At 55.2% G+C, this 20097-nt stretch overlaps 4 protein-coding genes across 4 annotated transcripts; 3 read left to right on the forward strand and 1 right to left on the reverse strand.

Annotated features, from left to right (window-relative positions):
- Window positions 1-1152: 1152 nt before the first annotated feature.
- INS49_003943 (uncharacterized protein) lies at window positions 1153-2692 on the forward strand (the record flags this gene model as incomplete). The annotated part of the gene is made up of 5 exons (XM_043164733.1): window positions 1153-1185; window positions 1242-1682; window positions 1765-1896; window positions 1951-2050; window positions 2124-2692. The coding sequence occupies 5 exons, from the start codon at window positions 1153-1155 to the stop codon at window positions 2690-2692; spliced, it is 1275 nt and encodes a 424-aa protein (XP_043018383.1).
- A 1037-nt stretch (window positions 2693-3729) lies between these two features.
- On the reverse strand, window positions 3730-5559 carry INS49_003944 (uncharacterized protein; the record flags this gene model as incomplete). Its single annotated transcript, XM_043164734.1, has 3 exons — window positions 3730-4448; window positions 4581-5241; window positions 5440-5559. 3 exons carry the CDS (start codon window positions 5557-5559, stop codon window positions 3730-3732), a joined length of 1500 nt encoding a protein of 499 aa, XP_043018384.1.
- Window positions 5560-12898: 7339 nt separating this feature from the next.
- Window positions 12899-16408, forward strand: INS49_003945 (uncharacterized protein; the record flags this gene model as incomplete). The annotated part of the gene is made up of 5 exons (XM_043164735.1): window positions 12899-13065; window positions 13160-13511; window positions 13581-13927; window positions 13994-14304; window positions 14382-16408. 5 exons carry the CDS (start codon window positions 12899-12901, stop codon window positions 16406-16408), a joined length of 3204 nt encoding a protein of 1067 aa, XP_043018385.1.
- Window positions 16409-17777: 1369 nt separating this feature from the next.
- INS49_003946 (uncharacterized protein) lies at window positions 17778-19686 on the forward strand (the record flags this gene model as incomplete). The annotated part of the gene is made up of 3 exons (XM_043164736.1): window positions 17778-19169; window positions 19230-19403; window positions 19603-19686. 3 exons carry the CDS (start codon window positions 17778-17780, stop codon window positions 19684-19686), a joined length of 1650 nt encoding a protein of 549 aa, XP_043018386.1.
- Between the last annotated feature and the right edge of the window lie 411 nt (window positions 19687-20097).

A 20097-nucleotide genomic window follows, 5' to 3' on the forward strand; every position in this document is an offset into this window, starting at 1 on the left:
TTTCGATTGGCCATGTCGGAGCTGCTCACTTACTTACACTGAGCCCCGTCCGTACCTTGTAGATGCCGTACTTGCATTGGGGAGACGGATAGACAGAGGGAGAAACTGTCCCAAGCACTTGACCTCGAGTCCGAACGGCACCGTGAGGCGAAGCAGATAAAGGAGGGTTCACGAAAGAAAATACGACAGCAAGACCGCGAAGACCTCACAATTCCTTGCCTGTCTAAGAAAGGCAGAGATGTGATCTGGCCGAAAGACATACGCCGTTCTCAGAGCCCTGCCCGTCGAGCTAGTACCGCACTTTGGCTACGATGGCTGCATCATCGGAAAGATGACGCTGAAGAGTCCTCTCCGTTCAAGAAGAAGACTGGCAGGATCATTGCGGGCACAGAGGTGGGCCAGGTACTGCTCGATGCTGCTGTGCTTTACGAAGCCATGGCGAATTACCGAGACAGGAGGTTCATCCAGAAATACCTACACAAAGATCCTCCTTTACATCCACGCCGCACCCTTGACCAGGCTTACTATTGGACCTTGAAAACAACGAAGCTCAGAGATCGGGATCAGGTTGTTTATCGCGGAACGACTGTTGACCAGAACCTCCGCCATAGGCTAAAACCGAAGACTCGACCGAAGAATCCAGCGTGGGGCGTCAAGGCCCAGAAACACAAAAGTGGTGACAAGGTCGAGTTTGAGTGGGACTGTGAAGAGAGAAATAATGCCACCAAACACACCTTGTCACAGGAGCATCCAAACGCCAAGGATGATTCAACAACGCGTAGCTTGGAGGAAACCATTGGCATTCGATGTCCACATTGTCGAGACCATATCCGAAAAGTCTCCCGGGTGGTGATGGTAGATCAGCTGTGGATGTGGATTCTCGACGAACAGACGATAATAACATGCTTTCCCAAACGGTATGGAGTAAACAAGCAGGACTCGTCTGGCGTCCACAAATCCATTCGTTCGAGGTTGAAAGGGCTCAGGAAAGATCACATAAGAACCGTATGCGACCTGGCCTTGATCATTCTCGATGAATGTTCAAACACGTTCTTCGACCGAACCAAAACCCAGGTGGGTAGCATTTTGGTCACGCTTCGTCAATATTCCCCCAATAACTAAAGCTTGTTCCAGGACCGCCAGCCTCAAGTCATGGACATATTTTCGGAGTCAATTGGAAACGTCGTAAGGAACAAAAAATTCTTCCAACGACAGGACTTCGGAGCACTAAACGTTTTTAGAATAACAAGCAGACAATCAGCTTTGAACACCTGTGGGAATGGACTGGCAAGCTCGGGAACTTCGCTAGGCCGGGCTATCTCCCGGCAAACTTGAGCGACTTTGTCATCCCATTGCTGAATATCAATAAAGAAGGGAAGCTGCAGCGCGAGATCAAGGACATCATTGATGAACTCGATATCATGATCTACATCAGCACCCAGCAGAGGGACGTCATTAAGAAGTTCAAGAAAGAGGTCACACACATACTCGATCCGTCGGGGACCTGGAAGGACAAGCTGCCTACTACCCCAATCAGTAATTCCAAAGACACCAAAGATCAAAAGCGGCAGAACGACTATTTCTGGTTTGTCAATACGGCTGACGAGTTGCTGGGTGATGTTGACGACCAGATCGGAGAGCTGGAGGGTTTGAGGAAGAGTGCTGAGAGCACGTCAACGAGTGTAAGTCCGTCAACGAATCGATACCAGCTCTTCATCTTTAAAGGACAAGAAACGAAGAGAGTTGCTAATCGGATTCCTAAAGCTGGACCACCTTCTCAATCTCAAACAGCAGCAAGCCTCTGTGTTTCAGACTTGGCAGTCCACAAAGCAAGCCGAGGAAACGATGAGGCAAGGTCGAGCCATTATAATCTTCACCGTAATGACTATCATCTTCGTGAGTGTCGACCCTCCGATAGAATTCAGGGACTTCGCTCATTGGACACAATAGCTGCCACTTGGATTCATCGCAAGTATCTTTGGCATGAACAACAAGCAGACCTCGGGCGACGAAATGCCAATGACTCTTCGAAGCCAGTTCAGATACATGTGTAAGTTCCACAGCACTCGTTTCCTGACAAGCCCCACATTGCGGCTGAAACTAATCACGACTCTCGGGGACAGTCCCAATATCGACCGGGATAATCAGCTTCGCCCTCGTCATCGCCTTCAGCGACTACGTCCGGACCGTCATCTGGCTCATCTACAAGTACCTCACCACCCTCACGGTTATCAAGTCCGGCCTGTACGACAGGGTGTACCTGAGCCTCGACTGGAAGAGCAAAGACCTGGTGAGGAACGTCGAGGACCGCGTGGCGCAGATGAAGGCGGACGTGAAAGAAGCGAGGCAGAAGCGAGTCAAGAAACACAACAGGTACTCCTCCAGCCCTGGGGATGAAGGCTCCCTTCGAAGCGACGCCAGGGATGAAGGATCCGGCTCTGGGACAACCGGCGGGTCAAACCACAACACTGCGACCGCAGCGGACGGTTCGTCGTCGTCCGGCAGCCGCCTCCGGCCCCGCTCCTTGCGGCTGGGTGGAAGGCGGGCGGGCGATGAGGACCGGCCCCATGTCATCCATATGGGTGCCCTCAGTCCTGCCAACCCTACCAGCGCTGCTTCGACAGTGCCACCGACTCCAGCGAGGAACCCGGTCGCGCATGCTACCTCGGCGCCGGGGCTGCTGGAGCCGTGAAGGGACGATGCGTATGTAGGCCGAATCGAGCTGGAAGTCTTTGGCAATTTCACATCGCTCGTGGCCGCAGCTCTGGGACGACCTTCCTCAAGGACAGGTCGGCTTGGTGGACGAGGTAGTGATCGGCAAAGACAGGGGATAGCGGCCATCTGCAACATACAGTTTCAAGACCGTGGCCATGTCGCCAGGCTACTTTCACAGAACCAATCACGTACCAAAGATGCAGCACAGCCAGGGCTAATTCACTTCCAAATCCAGCAGGTTGTGCATAATGCAGATTCAGGCAACAGTCTCACACACACACACACACACACACACTTACAAGGGACAGAGGACCCCTAAGATCGTGACCCAAAAAGCATCGCGATTAATCAACGGATCTCTCACGTAGAGCTATCCACATAAACGCCCCGTCCTGAAATCAAAGCGATTCCCAACCCAGACTTGAACGCCGTACCAACCGACCACTCGCCACTGACTCCTCTTGTTGCCCGGGCCCGTTGGTATGCTGAAATAGACTAAGTGGCGGACACGTCCGATCAAGTTGGTGCTATCCACCTGGATGGCCACCCGCGCGGCAATAATGACACAAAGAGAGGCCCTGGGCCCCCAGAGGATTGGTGTAATTGTTGTGTGAAATACCGAGACAGTCGGTGCTTCGCTGCTGATAGAATGGGATATCTCGACTGCCGCCAGGTTCGTACATGGAGCCGTACTTGCAGCTCAGGGTGTGGGGAGATAACCGCGGTGCTGGCGTTGCTCGACTTATCGTCCGGTCTTGTGGTGTTTGTCGTCCGTACTCATCGCCGGCTGCAAGCCTCCAAGACGGCCGGCCGTTTTCGTCCTCCACTTCAACTTCAACCCTCATTTTTTGGCCGTCGTTGACCGTCGCTGACTTTCGTTGACCGTCACATCTTTACGACTTTTACAGTCATCCCATACCAGAAGTTGCCACAACCCCAGGTCTTCCTCATCCATGCACCCGGCCACACTGTACGAGAGCCACTCCCTCCACCACATCCTCCACTGGTCTCCCATTAGTTAGGAAACGCCCTCGCGGCAGTCGAGAAGCGGCGCAGTAGCTCGGGCAGCTGTCCGCGCTGCAGCGTGGCGAGGGCCTCGCGGACCTCCTCGAGCGGGATCTTCTCCCGCTTCGTCTCCTGGATCCAGTAGCGGAAGGGGCCCAGGTTGGCCTGCAGGGCGGTTCCGAGCTCCATACAGCGCTCCATGCGGTTGTGCTCTCCGTGCATGCGCGTGTAGTGAGTAACTATCTTGCTGACGTCGCGGAGGGGCCAGGACGACGGCTCGGACGGCTGCTTGGGCGCCGGGTGCTGGAGGTACTTCTGCGACGTACAAAGCGTGCACATCCAGTGGCCCAGTCGCTGGTACTGGCTGCCGCCCGGTCCGGTCTCGTCGACGGTGCCTCCCGGGGTCGTGCGGGTGGCCGTCGGGGTGGAGCCGGCCTGCGCCTGCGCGCTGCTGGTGTTGGCGGAGATGGATGGGACGTTCGGGGTCGACGGCGTCGGGGCGGCGAGGACAGACGTGGCCGCCGCGTTGACATTCGGGGTTCCCTCCTCGGCTTGACCGTTCTGCGCGGCGTTATCCTCCTTAGTAGTGTCGCCGCTGTGAGCAGCCTCGCCGCTGCCGGAATCGACCACCATCTTGCTGTCTTCCTCGGCGGGGCTGTCAAGGGGTGAGCCAACCTCAACGCGAGGGCGCTTCGCCAAGGGACCAGACTCGCCCTTGTCGCCGTTCGCTGCACGGGAGGTGGTCAGCTCGAATTGATGGCCATTTGCGCAGGTGACATCGAGTGTGGTATCGATTTGGAAGGCAAGAACATCAAAACAATCAAAACAGAAGGTACAGGGTGCTGCGTTGTCGGACTTACGAGTCGCCACAGTGATCTCAGTGGGCAAGATGCGCTTAGCGCCAGCACTCGCCAAAGCAGCAGCCTTCTGAGCGTTGTTGGTCGGGGCCTGAGGGCCAGGAGTGGAAGCAGGCGCCAGCGAGTCCCGGGCGCGATTCTTCGATCCGAGGGGGCGGCCTGGGCCACGGCGCTCCTGTGGAGGCTCCGCGTTCATGAAGAAGGCGTGCTGGGCAGCATTCGGGGCGTATTGCTGTTGGCCGTACACAGCTGGAGCAGGTCCAAAGCGGTAGTTGTGAATCTCGGCCTCTCGCATGTGGATGCGGTGGTTGGTCTGGCGGAGCTGGTGTCCGAGGTCCAACAGGCGCAGCTGATATGTGCGAGACTCGGGAGGCGTGATGTTAGCAAGGCCGACCTGGTGGCGAGTCCACTCCATGTCGTACTGCAGCGAGTTGCGATCCTCCTTCAGCTGTCGCAGCATGAGCTCGTTGAGGTCCACAGGTGCGGCCTCGAAATCGAAGCTGGCCCGACGCAGCAGGCGGGAGGCAGCAGGAGTGCCATTCGCGGATCCGTTGGCGGCTGCCGCTGCATCACCATTGCGACCATCATTGCCAACCGTGTCGGCATCACCATCTGCATCGCCGTGGATGGCGCTAGTCATTCTTCGACCGAACTTGGATGAAGTCTGAGAAGACGCAGTGTCAATTAAGAGTGGGTCTGGTGAGCAAATGCGACCCGGGAGATGAATTGTGGATGTGGCGTGACGGAAATATTGGTTGGTGGATGGGGCGGATTGATGCAGGTCACATGCAATTGATGGGCTCTCGAGTGGCCAGGGAGGGAGGAGGACGTGCACATTCAGACGGATATCCAGACGACTTACCTCGCCCTGGAACGCGTCTGCAAAGTCGTGGTCATTCAGGAGTTTCGCAATAGGAGCAGATCGCTGCTGAGCGTCGTCGTTGGCAGCAACAGACGAGGAAGCTTGTCGTCTAGGAGGCATGTTGGGCTGTCGCAGGTGGCCAGCGATGATGGAGATGACGAAGAAAAACAAATCGGCCGACCAGTCAAGGGAGGACAAGAACAGAAAAGAGAATAACACCGCGCTATGTTGTGCAAGCTGCCAACGAGGCAGGCAGGTGTTGCTCGGTGTGCAGAGGAAGGACGGATGGTCCAAGTGCAGGTGCACCGAAAAGGGGGAAGGTGAGAGAGGAAGGGGTGGTTGAGTGAGGTTTCCTGCTTTGAATTCCAATTCTAGACCCAATCAATGCTCGTCCTGCTGGCGCTAGTAGTAATTCGGCAGGCAGTAGTTAAAGGCAACAGGAAATGGCTGGCAGCCGATGGATGGGTGGATTGGAGGTAGTGAAAATGGATGGTAAACAGACAATCGAACTAGCGCGGGGAGGTGGACGGGTGGGAGGTGAATGAAAGTCGGATGAATGGTGGTTGTTTGATGGCGGGTAGGGAATTCGGAAAGAAAAGAAAAGAAAAAAGTTTTTCTTTCTCTGTTTTCCCTGGCTGGCGGCGGGAGTTGCTTTCTGCCCCTGCCAAACAGCTCGGTCCGGGGTCGTGCTTTCTTTCTTCCTTATTTGGCCCAGTCCAGACACTGGCTGCTGCTGCTTGCTTGCTGGTATGCTTTTTTCGCTGGCGCCGGACTAGCCCCACTTTTCAAGTTCCTCAACGTGCAAAGTTTCTCCCTCTGCCTACCGGTACTGTACTAACTTCGACCTGGCCGTACGGATCGCAGGTGAAGACGTCTACAGAATTCCCAACTCGGCTGCAGGTCTCCTGGCCGGGAAAAAGAAAGAAGGCCGTGCTGCCCCATCGAGCTGCGATTTTATTCCTTCCTTCGATGACAACTTTAATGTCGAGATATCTTCAATGCTGGTGTTCGTCCAGCTCGAGCACTCGGGCAAGTGACTGGGAGCTCACAAACGGACGCGGATTGATGGGATTGAGATAAATATGAAGAATCAACTCGGACACGATCGGACACGAGGACACGAGGGAAACAAAATATCAGCAGCTTTGAAAAATCAATAGTTAGGGACAGTCTCCATCGAATTGATGGCTGTGATGAACCGAGTGCAGCTCTCGTATGGACGTTGCGGAAACTCGGTGTTGCGGTTGGCACGGAGGAAAAGAAAATTGGGGGAAATTCGGGTTTTGGCGAGGGCCCAGAATTTTTTACATGTGTGAGACATCAACTTTAAAATCGCGCTGCTGCTTCGGGATTATTAGTTCATCTTAGCCGACAATTTCTGGTCCCCCCTCAAAATTCTCTTCCAAAGCTTAGTCAAGCGGAGATCTCCATCAGGTCATCACCTACATGGATTATGAACAAACGAATTCCAGCAAGGACAATCGGAACTCTCATACAAAATTCTCAATGATTCCTCGCCTTTATTACATTTGACTTCAAATCCCTGCTGAAATCCGGTAGCACCAGCAAATCGTTTAATTGGGACATGATGAGAGTGGTGCCATGCCTTTTGGAAATTCCGACATCCAACAGTCTTCAATTCCAGGGTCGCTTCCTGACGACAATGAATACGATTGCTTATCAGGGGAAATTGGCGTAGGTATCTGACGATGCAGTTGACATTATCAGCATCAGGTATCGACTTCTCTTGGAAAAATCGGACAACCATACCCAACCGCTTGTTGCGTTCCATTTGACTCCACAAGCTCTGCATCGACCTAAAACCGTTCGTGAAAACTGCAATGAGAGGACCTAGACAGATTTCTTTCCTATCCAAACCAACAATATATAGGTTGGTCCATTGAGTCTCCCCATTCAGGGAACCAGACGGTTATGGTATGCCTGAGGAATACTGACCAAATGGGATGGAATGGTTCTGAGGGGCCGATTCATGTCTTCTGGATTTTTAATGGGCATTGAAGAGTATGCAGTGCTTAGGGGAAGATATATATATTAACTATCGTTCCTTAATCGTGCCCATCTGGGAGTACTAGTAATGCTACAGTGTCAACTCCAATCGCACTCAATTCCACTTCATGGGCAAGCAATGCACATCCGCACGGTAATGGGTATCTTACATGACAGATAACCTCATGGAACTGTCTTTTGAAGTAATTGCACAACATTACGGTTAAACTTTCGTGCGGGGATTATGACATCTGTGAATGGCTACAGACAGCTTCGCTGTGCCACTCCAGACTGATAACGCAGAAGCCGGCCGTTATCCAGATGCAGCTTGAGACGAGGCTAGTTAAATGATATAATTAGCCTTCCACTGCATATTCTTAGGCATTGGATGAGAGCTAGTCAACAATTGCAAAGGCAAGCTCTGGAAAGAATTACGGAACTGGATGTTAAATATCTAACAGTATAATGGCATGCGCATAGTGAAAGCCTTAAGGCGATTGCCGTGTCTAGTGCTAATAGCTTCTTTGTGCTGGCGGGTTTGCTTAACCATATTCATTCACTGGTAAATCGACTCACTGCACAGTCGAATGACCCATGGCCGCCCTGTCTGCTGCGCAGCTCGTCTATGGGGTCAAACTTGAACAAGACGGTCGAAAAACTTCTTGCGTAGGGAAGCCCTAGGTTTTCCACTCTCTAGTGCTGCATTATTTGATGTCGATCATGAAACCGGCCTTGAAGTATTGACCCGTGTTGTCTGAGACAGTTCCAATACAACTGTAGTGAGAAAGGCAAGCTCGAAACTATCCACATATGGATCCATGCTATTGCATTCTGACGAACTATCGATAGGTTTATGTAATGATTCATTCGAGCCCTGCCAAAAGCGACAGGATGGCTTCACCAACTACACACACCCTTTGATCCGGGACGCAAGAGCAAACTGTCCGGTACCTCTTGCTGCCGTCCAGCGGGACGCACAAAGTCCATGCGAGGAGCGTATTCAGATAGCCTCTACAACGACGGCGCTCATTCTTTGTGCTGAAGGACTTCAGTCCGTAAACCAGGAAGACCCTGTCCGGTTTGAGAACCAGAAGATAGTTAGAGCCACCTCTGTGGCGCGAAGCTTGATCGGCACACCCTGCACGTTGAGACGATCACACAATATAGCTTTTCAGCCTCATGAAATCCTGACCCAGGCTCCACGGTTGAGCATAGCAGATGCGCAACACATCCATCGCAAGCGAATATCCAGCCAGCTACAGCGGAACCAAACAAGCATTGCTAAAGCGATGGGTTCCTATTCGAGTAGGTCTAAAACACAGGGCGAGCAGCCACACAGGTTCTGGCGTAGTCATATTTCATGCATTTGACTGCTATAGACGGTGCAACAACCGAGAATAGCTCCATATTCCTGATCTATCACCTTCCTCACAAATGGAAGCTGTTGAGGTGTCCTAGATGGCTCACACTTTCGCGAATTTCTCTTCGATCGTCTGTCCCAATCTGCAATCAAGACTGCTTGTATCACTCTGGGTGTTCAAGCGTTTATCACTGTATGAAGGGACTGGGTGCATACTGCTTAAGAAGCAGATGTGTATAGATTAAAAACGAGACCACTTATATCACTCTACCAATGACAGCACTTTAAGCCGCTATAACAGGCTTTTGGATGCTCACTGTCTACCAATATTGAAAGTTGGCTTTCAGATGGCGAACCACTCGGCATTCATTCTGATCACGTGCGCACCCCCGGCCTCTCCGTTGTAGATTTGTCGAGGGCCAAGTGCGTCCCTGGCCGAAAGGGATGACCACCCGCAAACACCGGAGAATGAAAGTGGTCGGTAGGCTGAGCAGCATCACAGTAGACGCGATGGGTGTTGTAGCTGAACGCTCCAAATTGACCTTGGCCCTGCTGCACTGCGGATCACTGAGGGACCGAGAAAAGGCACGGGCATCGTACCGGCAATCGTGAAGGTAAGTCACCAGTCACCAGCTCAACAAAGGGAAGGCAATCCTATCCTGATGGAAACAGTTCTGGCACTAGAGTTACAGTAAATCAGTTGCATGTGAAAAGCGCCTGTCGAGGCCTCAATCTGCAGCAGCTAGTCTACAATATGCCGGGATAACATGGCAATGGATCTTCGCCAACGATCCATCAATTGTGCAACTACTTCTGTATACAGAAGAACGGGGTCCTGGCGCCATAAGCCAGGGAAGTATTGAGAACGATATTTCGCAATCTTGCGTTTGCCCGAATTTTCTCATCCAGCCTTTCGGATGGCCTCCCAGTCATGGTCTTGCTCACTAACTTGTTCGATTCACAGCGCTATTGTTGCTCACAGTCTCTTAAGTCTCCAGCGGGCAATTTCCATGAATGATTTACTTCGTCCTCAGCCTTGTCTTTTTGCTGCGACTTGTAACGGCGACCTTGCAGTTCATACCTCGCTTTATGTACCGCAAAGCACACAAGCCCTTGGCTCCTGCACATCTTGGGCGATGTTCCCAGTAGGTTTCCGTGCTCAGGTGGGCTGTGCACAACGTCTTTAATAAGAATGGCCATCATGACCGAATACTTAGGCGCCGAGATGCTGGAGTGTAATACTGCGGAAGGTTCTAGCAATGTAGCGGGGAATTCTGGGAGCAGAACACCATTCGAGACCTTCGCAATACGACGCAGTTGGTGTATTTGAGCGTGTCTGGTTTGTTCAACGATTCCTATAGAGTGATATAACTTCCTAATGGCAGTGGAGTCATTCACTTGACTACAGCACAGGATGTGTCACCTCTGCAGTAAGTACGGGTAGTGACTGGACCGTCGATTCTCACAATAGGTCAGTCGCAAGGAAGGGATTGATTTGTAAGGGTCTGGAAGATTCTACATATGTAGTGGCCAGCCTTGCTTGGCCTGAGAGCTACGGGTCGTAGCCACGCCCTTGTCTGCATGCATTCGGGTTTGCTGCGGTCTCGTAGATGGGGTCTTGCTTTGCTTTTAGAGTCGACGATAGAGACTAAGACTCTTATGGCGAAAATGGTAACAAGAACTCAGATAAAACTGGTGATACCTCGATTTTCCTTTCAACCAACAATCCCAGAGGCGAATTGAAGATTTGGATCATGTATTATTTGGTGGGACCAGTTTTGTGAGTAAGATCCTGCGGCAGATTTAATGTACCACTCCAGCAATGTCTGTGAGCGGCTGGTCAACACACACAGATGACTGAAGGTGCAGGCCTTGAACAAATACCCCGGCCATACAATTTTTGATCTGTCCACAGCTACGATTCTATCTGACCCAGCTACTTGACCATGGGGAGACATCGGCGCAGCATTGGTATGCAGCCAACTGGCCCGTGTCCTGTCCATCGCAGCTCTGCGTTAGCTGCCAAGCTAATCTCTATTGAGTGAACAGCAATGAAGAAGGGCATGCGATTCCTAGTAGATTGGTTGGCTTCTCACGTCCCCGGAAAGCTCGGAGCAGCTTGAGGCTTCGGCGGCCTTCGTAAGAGACCGGTCTCTCCCGACGAAGAAATGGACGAGTGTGGCTTGCCAGGCTCAACACTGCCCCGGCGAGCCGGTCACCAATCTCCGTATGCTCCACCTATGTTGATGTCCGTACGTGCCGTCGTTGTCATTATGCGGTACAAATACTGGCCTCGGGATATCGAGCACCGACGGAGGTGTTTAAATAATCGAATGTGATGTGCGTGCAGAGCAACCAAAGACCCAGTTGAGCGTGTAGCGAGGTGTCGACGGGTATCAGAGTCGACTATCTACGTGCTGATCAAGTCGAGTAAGCGATGATGAATCGTGGAACTTGTCCGACACAATGCGTGGAGAAGGTTCCTACTCCAATCGGTCCGAACGAGAGAGACACCGCCCTGCTGTCGAGAAGTGGTCTGCGGTGCAGATAGACCCAGACACCAGGCTCACAGTCCCGCCTGTGGACACGTCCGGAAGCCACGGCGGATTAAACATTTATCAGTGAATCACGTCGCTCATCTTGCCGGGAGAAGGGCCGCCTGATATGTGCGAAACCCGGTTCATCACCAACGACATTGGCCTAACAAGTGCTTGTTTTCCGGGCTGCCGGGCGGGCACGAGATCGCGATGGTGATCGATCTCGGTGGCACCTCGGTGCGGACGTGTAATGGCCGGCCAGCAATGACGATCCTTTCCTGCGTGTCCGGCGTACCTGCCTTGCGCCCGGGAAACGGGCCGAATTGGATCTGCCTGGGCGGTGGGTTTCGTCTCCAGCTGAATCTCGCGGGGCCCAATCTGGGGAAGGGAACAACGCTGCGTAATGGACAAAGCAAGAGACGTGTCTGCAATTAGTGGGTCGCCCTCGCAAACTGGGGGCACTGACTTGACTGGGACCGACTGGCAGCAGTGACTGTGACTGACACGCTCGGCAGTCCAAAAGCCACTTACGAGACAATGGTGCACGAACGGCAGGGCGGATGACGTTGGCTTTTGCAGCTGCGGGTATGACGTCGTCCACCCGTCGTCAGCGTGCCCGCGCCCGGCCGATCCGACCAACGGGGTTGTTTTGCTGCCGCCCTGGCGACGGGGGGGGAACAGCGTCTGCCAAGCAGGGAAGATCAGCCGCACAGAGCCGCAAGCAGAGTCGTTGCTCGCTGCGAGGCGAGCAGTGTGCCAATTAGCTCGGGCCCTGCAGGGTCAGATGGTCAGGAATGACAAAAGAATTGCGCTGGAAGGAACGGTCCTTCCGACGCGTCGATGTCACGTTCGTCTGGGCGTGCGAAAAGCTGTGTGCCGGATTTGCGTGAGGCACATTTTTCCCAAACCCCGTGGGCAGCATTGCACTCGGTGGAGTTGGCGTTGGAACCTTCCCCATTGCCTTCCCCATATATCCACACCTGCAACCCCGTGGAGGAAGTGGCTATCAAATATGGAGATGGTTTGAACTAACTGCGGAGCCCAAAAATCGCAGCACCCATTGCTGCTGACCAAGGCCCTCATCCCCGGCACCCTGCCCGTGCCGCACGCCAACGTCCGGCGCCCCGGGCTGCCGCCCTCCGTCTGCGCTCCGTTACGGGCCGCCACCACGGCCGGCCCTCGAGGCCCCCCGTTTTGGGGCGCCGCTGCGCCGCAGCGACGGCGTGTGCTACGCTCGGGTCGCGCGGCCCCTGCTGTCGCGTTGGCTTTGAGTTCACATGCACGCAGGGTGCCCTGCAGGTTGCCCCGACTGGCAGGCCGGGCCCCACCTCCGCGCCGCTCTGCACCTTATAAGACGATGCCAGGCTCCTTTGGCTCCTGCCTCGACCTGATCCTCATCCCTCATCCCTCATTGTCCTCCTGTCCAGGCTCATCTTCCTCCACGACTAATGCCCTCACCTTGTCCCGCGCCATCCCGCTCTCCCTTCCCCTCTCCCTCCTCCACCACCTCCCTCTCGAGCTCTGCTACGCTACCTCTTCCTATAGACCCGCGGCCATGGGGAAGCATGAGCACCGGATCAGAAAGTCACGGTTCACCGCGGACAACACCCACGGCGCAGCGGAGAACTTCAATACCCTCCTAAAGGAGCCGATTGTCCTGTCTCATGCCATCGCTGAGACGACCGAGGAAGACCGCAGGAGGGCGATGCTGAACTGGGAGGAGTATGCTACCCAAAATTGCTCCCCCGCCCCCCACCCGAACCTCCATCCAGCCTGCACGATCACTGCTGACCGGTACCCGGCCTGGCGCCTGCAGGTTTATCGAATACACAAAACCGGACGCCATTCTGCGAGAGAATGTGTGGGAGTGGCTGGCTGGGGATAACCTCAAGGAGCAAGAGAAGGCGATGGCCCTCTGCAAGAACTACCTCACCTTCCTCGTCTCTGCGTCGAAGCAGAGGAAGGTCATCTGGGGCCCGGAGGAGGGGCGGGAGGAGCGGACCCTGACCACGATCAGCTCTGTGAATACCTGCTGGAAGAACCTTGTCGCGGCTGCACAGATGCAGCTGAATGAGAAGGCCGCGTCAACAGGGCGAATCTTCGTCCTTGCCCGACGTCAAGGGCCTGCTGGGGCCCAGGACACCGGCCCAGCCACGATGGTCACTGAGGTAAGGCTTGTCCGGGCCCATGCTCGTGTGCGCAGGGATCCCAGTACAGCTCAGCTGACACCCGCACAGTGGATCAAAACGGACCTCAAGGGCATGTTCGGCCTCACGCCGGACAGCGAGTACGAGAAGATCGGTGCAAGGTGCGAGGACATCGAGCGTCTTCTCCGTGCTCTGTGGGAGCGCGCTGACGATATCCCGATGCCGTTTCACAACCGGGTTGCTGTGCACATGTACGTGCTCATCCTGTATGTCTCTGGCTGCCGGCCAGGCATGCTGGAGACGATCAAATGGAGGGACTTCAAGCTCTACCTCATCATGGACCCATCCGAGCCGGGCAGGCGCCGGCTCTTCGCCAGCCTGACCCTCTATTTCAACAAGCTCAGGCGGAGGGTGGTGGTGAGGTCCGAGGATGACCAGTAAGTCCTCTGCTCGCCGCGGGCTGAGCCTCACCTTTCAATGTCGCTGATTCGCGGTCATCACAGCTTCACGTACCCCATAACGTTGATGCCGACGCTTCTCCTCGACTTGACCCACCTCCTCGCCGCCAAGGCATTACAAGAGGACGCCTTCGAGGCCGGCTACAGCTCCGTTGAGGACATGCTGAACCGGCCCGAGGTGGATGATAAAAGCGCCACACATCTCAGGTGGAAGGAGGAGCTTATGGGCCAGCGATTCTGCAAGATGAACTGCGACATCTTCCGCGGCCATTTTAAACGCCTCTGCATCGTATCTGGCTTGCAAGACCCGCCTCGCCCATACTTCATGCGAGTCGGTGCGGGGGCGAACTTTGAGGGTAAGCAAGCATGCCTTGAAGACCCTGTCTCCTGCTCCGGTTCTTGCCTCCACGATGACTGACTGGGCATATTACAGCCAGTGGGATGCCTTTGTCCTTGAAACTCCGGATCCTCAGCCATACTGAGAAAGTCGACTACCAGAGCTACCAAGCCCAGCGCATAAGTCAAGACCTGCAGGGCGCCGCCTTCGGGGAGCTCGCCGGCGACAATGTTCTTCTCTTCAAGCACCTCAGCCACGGTTGGGACAACTTTGATCCTGATGCTCCCATCTACATGACTGAAGCGCAGAGGCTCGAGATGGAGTCGCGCAGGGACACAACAGAGCTCAGAGAAACATTATCGGCGCTTCGGAGTGGGGGAGGAAGACAGAAAGAGGTACAAAAGGCGGCACAAAAACTCAGGTCCCACCGGAAGCGCCTAGAGGAGCTCGCGATCCTGTACCGGCGGAAGCACTATTTCGAGGAGAAGGCGCGGTCCCTCCAGGCGGGCCTGCAAGGGCCGCAGCCCAAGACGGAGCCGGAGCACTGCCCTGGTAAACGGGAACACGACGCACTCGATATCAGCAGCCTCATGAAGGCCTGGGCACCGGGGACGAATTTTGATGCCGGGGCGGAAATGCGGGCTATCAGGGCCATGAAATGGCTGATTCACTACCTCTCCGGCAGCCTGAGCGCGATCTCGCTGCCGAGTAGGAGCCCGTCGCCGGAGGGCCCGGCCGCTCGCGAGGGCGGACCCGCTGCCTTGCAGCTCCCCGCTGGGAAGCGGTCGATGTGTCTCATCTGCGGCAGGGCATTCGCCCGGCGCGTTGAGATGACGAGGCACGCACTGAAGCACAAGGCCGCCCTGTCCCGCCCATTTTCCTGCCCTCTGTGTGGGGAGACCACCAGCAGCCCGTCGCAGTTCAGCAACCACGTGGAGCGAAGGCACGCAAAGGAGCACGCTCCGTATTTCCCCACCACCCTCAGCCCAACCGCCCCGCCAGGAGAGCCCGAGACACCGCCGGAAGGGGCTGGGGCGGCACATAAAATTATATGCACGTTCTGTCTGTGTCCTTTCCCACCAGACCGCTTCCTGTATCATTTCCACATGCATCATAGAAGCGCGGTAACCTCCTACGTGGGCACCGCCGCCTGCGCCGTCTGCCCAGGGCAGAGCGACCTCGGCCTGGGGTCGTGGTTCGCCCATCTCACCGACATGCATGGCCTCCCCCCAACCGGACAGTGTCCTTTTTGTGATCGCCTCTTCCAGGCCCGAGGACTCGGGCTGCACATCCGCAAGGCACACTTTGAAGGCTCGGATGGTGACGTGCCTTGTCCGCTTTGCATCCGGGCGGGCGGCACGGCCCCCCTCATTGCGGACCATGCCGCCTGGCTTGTCCATCTGCAAGCTGCTGGGCACGACATCGGACAGGACACGAAGATATCGGCTGGCGTGCCGCAGGTCAGGGCCGGCACCAAACGGAAGGCCGAGGACGATGGCCCCCACATCCCTGGCTACGCGGCACCGCAGGCGCAGGCTCCGCCCCCCAAGGTGCAACGGCTAGATGTCGAGGGGGCTGCTTGCTGGCCCTCCCCGCCTGGAACCGCGCCCCTCCCATCGGTCCCTGCGCTAGACCTCTCCTTTATCGACCCCGCTATATTGGGGGCCCGCCTCTCGTCCGCCATCTTCGAGGACGAGGAGCAGAGGTCAGCGTACGGGCTGTCACCACAGAGCTTAGGCGGCTCCACCGTGTGCACAACTCCCAGCTTAGACCGCGCATCACCGGCCGAGGCCCCCGAGTCGGCCTGCGCGTCACCGGCCGAGGCCCCCGAGTCGGCCTGCGCATCACCGGCCGAGGCCCCTGAGTCCGTCTGCGCATCACCGGCCGAGGCCCCTGAGTCGGCCTGCGCATCACCGGCCGAGGCCCCTGAGTCCGTCTGCGCCTCCGCCGTGCCCCCGCCGTGCATCGATGGGAATGATTCCTTCTCGGCGCCCTCCAGCTCCCCGTCAGAGGAGGAGGAAGAGATAGTGCTAGACACCATTTATGTCGCCTCGACACCTGCCCCGTCTGTTGAGCGGCCAAGAAGGCGCTCACGACGACGGACGCGACGACGCCTTACCTGATAAAGCCCGCGCCTTTGGGGACGTGGTCCCGTATTTGCCGGCTCGGGCAGCATGGTACCACACAATTTGCCGACTTGATAACCGACCCAACGAAACGGCAAAACCCATTGCCCACATCCCCCGGAGTAAAATGGCAACAGCTTCCGCAAGAGGCACCGTGGGTTGGTCATCTCAAGAGGAAACTCTGGGCACAGCAAGGTACGTTTATCGGAGGCCTACAAGCAAGCAACAAACTCCTCGCATCAGCCATACAATGATCGGAGTCCCGACTGACCCGGTAGCGACAGATCCAAACCACACCCTAAAGACAATCCTCATGACCGAGCACATCAGACACACCTGTAAACCTGGCAGGGCCGGGGGCAGCAGGCAGTCACACCTGGTCGAGGACTCTATTCCTTGGTAGGCATGGTCGTTAATCTGACAGGGTCGGAGGCAGCGACGTAGTCTCGTCTGAATGGAGGGAGGGGATGTTGCAGCCTGAAGGCATGGTCGTCATCCTGGCAGGGCTGGGTGCAGCGGCGTAGCTGGTGGGTAGCTGTGGGGGCAGGCACTTGGCGCCAAGACGCTGTCCAGCCTCCACATTTCTAAGTCTATTAGTCAGCAAACAATGGACCATTGTGCATTTCGTAGCCAAATCCCAGCCAGCGGGATTTTCTCCTTTCCCCATATAGTATTAACCATCACCATCGCCATCAATCATTATCATTATCATTCAACACCATTACATCCCACTAAACACTACTGCTACTGCATGGCACTCTGCATAGCATGTAGATCCGACTCCATCACTGCACCTCCCACTGCCACGCTACAGGACTCGAGAGCTCAGGAGTGTGACTGCTGGGGGTACTTGAGGACGGTCCTGGGCTTTGGGAAGCAAGCTAGTGCAACTGCTTGCATATAAGGAGTGTGACTGCTTATATGAAAGAATTGTACTGCTTGTGTGCAGTAGGATCACCCCATCTGGATTATCTTCCCCTACTCTTATCCGAACCGGAGGCCGGCTCGAAGCTTCCTTCACTGTTCCATCCACGGAGTCAAGGCTGCTCCTGTCTGGACGCATTGGAGCATGTGATCTTTACCTTGTTGTCAAGATCAAGAAAGCCTGGGTGGGTGGGATATCGTGTTGATGTGCTCTGAGAGGGCTTCACACGGGGCTATGTCTTCGTCTCCTGCCTTCTTCACATTCTGAACTGACATCTACTTGATGGTGACTATAGATACGCTCTGCCCCTTGAACGCCCAATCCATATGACCAAACATTACCATCATCGTTAGCACCCTTTCCGTTACAATGAGCGTCTCCAGCCAGAACCGTATTATACGGTCGATTCCCGGCTGCCTCATCCATACCGATATCGAAACGATGTCATCTCTAAGAGCTCAGGCCTCCTCGACTGCCCCCTTACCTGCACTGCTCATCTCTGGTACACTGCGCATCTCTTTCGATCCGGCTCGAGGCCTGGCTTCGTTTCGGTTCGCTGCCACCGTCGGCACCTCACCTCAACCTTTCTACCTGGATATAATGCCTCATCGAATCCGTCGCCTCACTCTTTACTGTGACGGCGGCCATCCTACACACCTTAGATTCGATGCCACCAATATCAACTTCATCGCTCCCAACCGCCTTCTAGTGCCACCCGACAATGATGCGGACCTCGCTACAATCAAGACACTCCGTTCTCTCGCTCTGCAGCCGGCTCTGCATGCAGTCCTGCCTGCAGACTTGGACGGCGAGACATTGGGCGTCTTATTGCCACAACTCAGGACAGTTTGTGATGCTGTGAATCAAGGACGCTTGTCCCCAGATCCCCACCAGAGGGATTTGAAGACGTTATACCAGGGACAGGGCGGGCGGATTATACAAGCTCATCAAGGCTTGTGGGGTCCTCTTGCAGAACCAGTGCCTGCAATGTTGCCGCCAAAGGCGAAGATGAATTATGCGAACAGTGATGAGAATTATGACGACGACGACGACGACGACGACGACGACGACGACGAGGATGATCACCACAACGATAACAAATGCCCTTTTCCGCCGCAACGTGAAGCCCCTCCACCACAACTTTTTGTCAATTGGGGAGCCCTCGACAATAATAACGACGGCGATGGCGACAGCCACATCAAACAGCCTCCGCCGGCATATGCAGATGACGCACGAGTGCCAGGTCGAATGAAGTCACCTCCAAGAACCATCGCGAACAAGAATAAACGGCGCCACAGCACATCCTCGAGTGACTCGCCGGACTCGTCCGGCACTCTCCGTTACCGCACCTATCGCCATCTGGACCTGGCGGTCGGCGAGCGAGAGAAGATGATGGCTGAGCTGCTGCGGCGGGTGCATATCTCGCAACAGGACCTTGATGCCAAGTGTGCCCGCGCCGATGAGCTGGCAGCACGGCTGACGGACTTGATCTCCCGGGCGGAGCAACAGAAGGAGGACACAACCAGGGGCCAGATATCTGCCACGCCAGTAGCAGCAGCACCAAGTCCCGGGTCATCGTCGACAGCATCCGCCGCATCGTCGACAGCATCCGCCGCATCGTCGGCCATATCGGACCGAATACAGGCGTATGTTGAGAGGAAGCTCCAGGATCTGCGCACAGAGTTGGCGACCGAGTATGCCACGCCTGACGACGTCCATCAGCGAGTCGCCGATGAACTAGACGCAGTCCTTTGCCAGTACGTGGAAGAGCACCAGATGTTTGATGCTATTCAAGAAGCTGTTGATGAGGCCGTAAACGAGGTGCGCGCACGGGTACTGCAAGCGTGGGGATAGGAGGGCGCTGAGGAGCTCTACTCTAAAATATTTGCAAAGAACTTAAGCGACCATTCTGTACATGAGATAAACACCCTGACGGAGGCAAGTGTTGCTCTCATTGGCGTTTATAAGGGCAAGATCTTCTGCTATATCGAAGACCACGGCGTCCTGGAGCGCTTCGGGATCCAGGCCGATTTCACAGATCGCTTCGGACCAGATGACGTCGAGTTGGTCCGCCAAAGGAATCACGGGTTGTCGTCTTGCCAAAGCACCGCTTCATCCTCTCCTCGCTCAATGCCAGCCTCAAACTCGCCCAGACCCAACTTTACAGCGCCTCTCTCCAGCTTTGCAGCGCCCCTTGCTGACTCCACGCTGCCACCCTTACCAATCACATCCTCCGAACCAGACCCCCTGACGTCGGAGCTTCCAGTCGGGGCTGCACCCAGGACTGTTCGCTCAGTCGCAACAGGGCAGCCTTGACTTATTCAATATCGACTTCTTTAGTCAAGATTAGAGGAGAAAGGAAATATGATATCGCTTATTGAAATTCAATGTCAATAGGACAGCATTCTGAGTTGGGAGAGAGTAGCTTAGGTAGACCCGATAAATGTGATGTGTGGAGGAACTTAATTATTTGCCTGGGATTCTGCTCTGGTGATGTTACTTGGGCTGACGCTCTTTCTGAATGTTAAAGTAGATAACCAGAAGGGAGAATAATATGATAAAGGTCATCCAGCTGTCTCGCCTTGCGTGTCTGTAAGTTGGCGTGTGAGAGTGTCTCGGGTCTCAGTGGCATGTCTGTCTGCATGGCCTCGATTTCAGGTGCTGCCTCGGGTGCAGGATCTCCGTCTCCACCACCCTTTTGGAAAGGTAGCCGCCTGCTACTTTGTAAAGTGGCACAAGTCACACCGAGAATCTGCAAGTC

Source organism: Diaporthe citri (genome assembly GCF_014595645.1).
Source record: "Diaporthe citri strain NFHF-8-4 chromosome Unknown scaffold_11, whole genome shotgun sequence".
Taxonomy (NCBI): domain Eukaryota; kingdom Fungi; phylum Ascomycota; class Sordariomycetes; order Diaporthales; family Diaporthaceae; genus Diaporthe; species Diaporthe citri.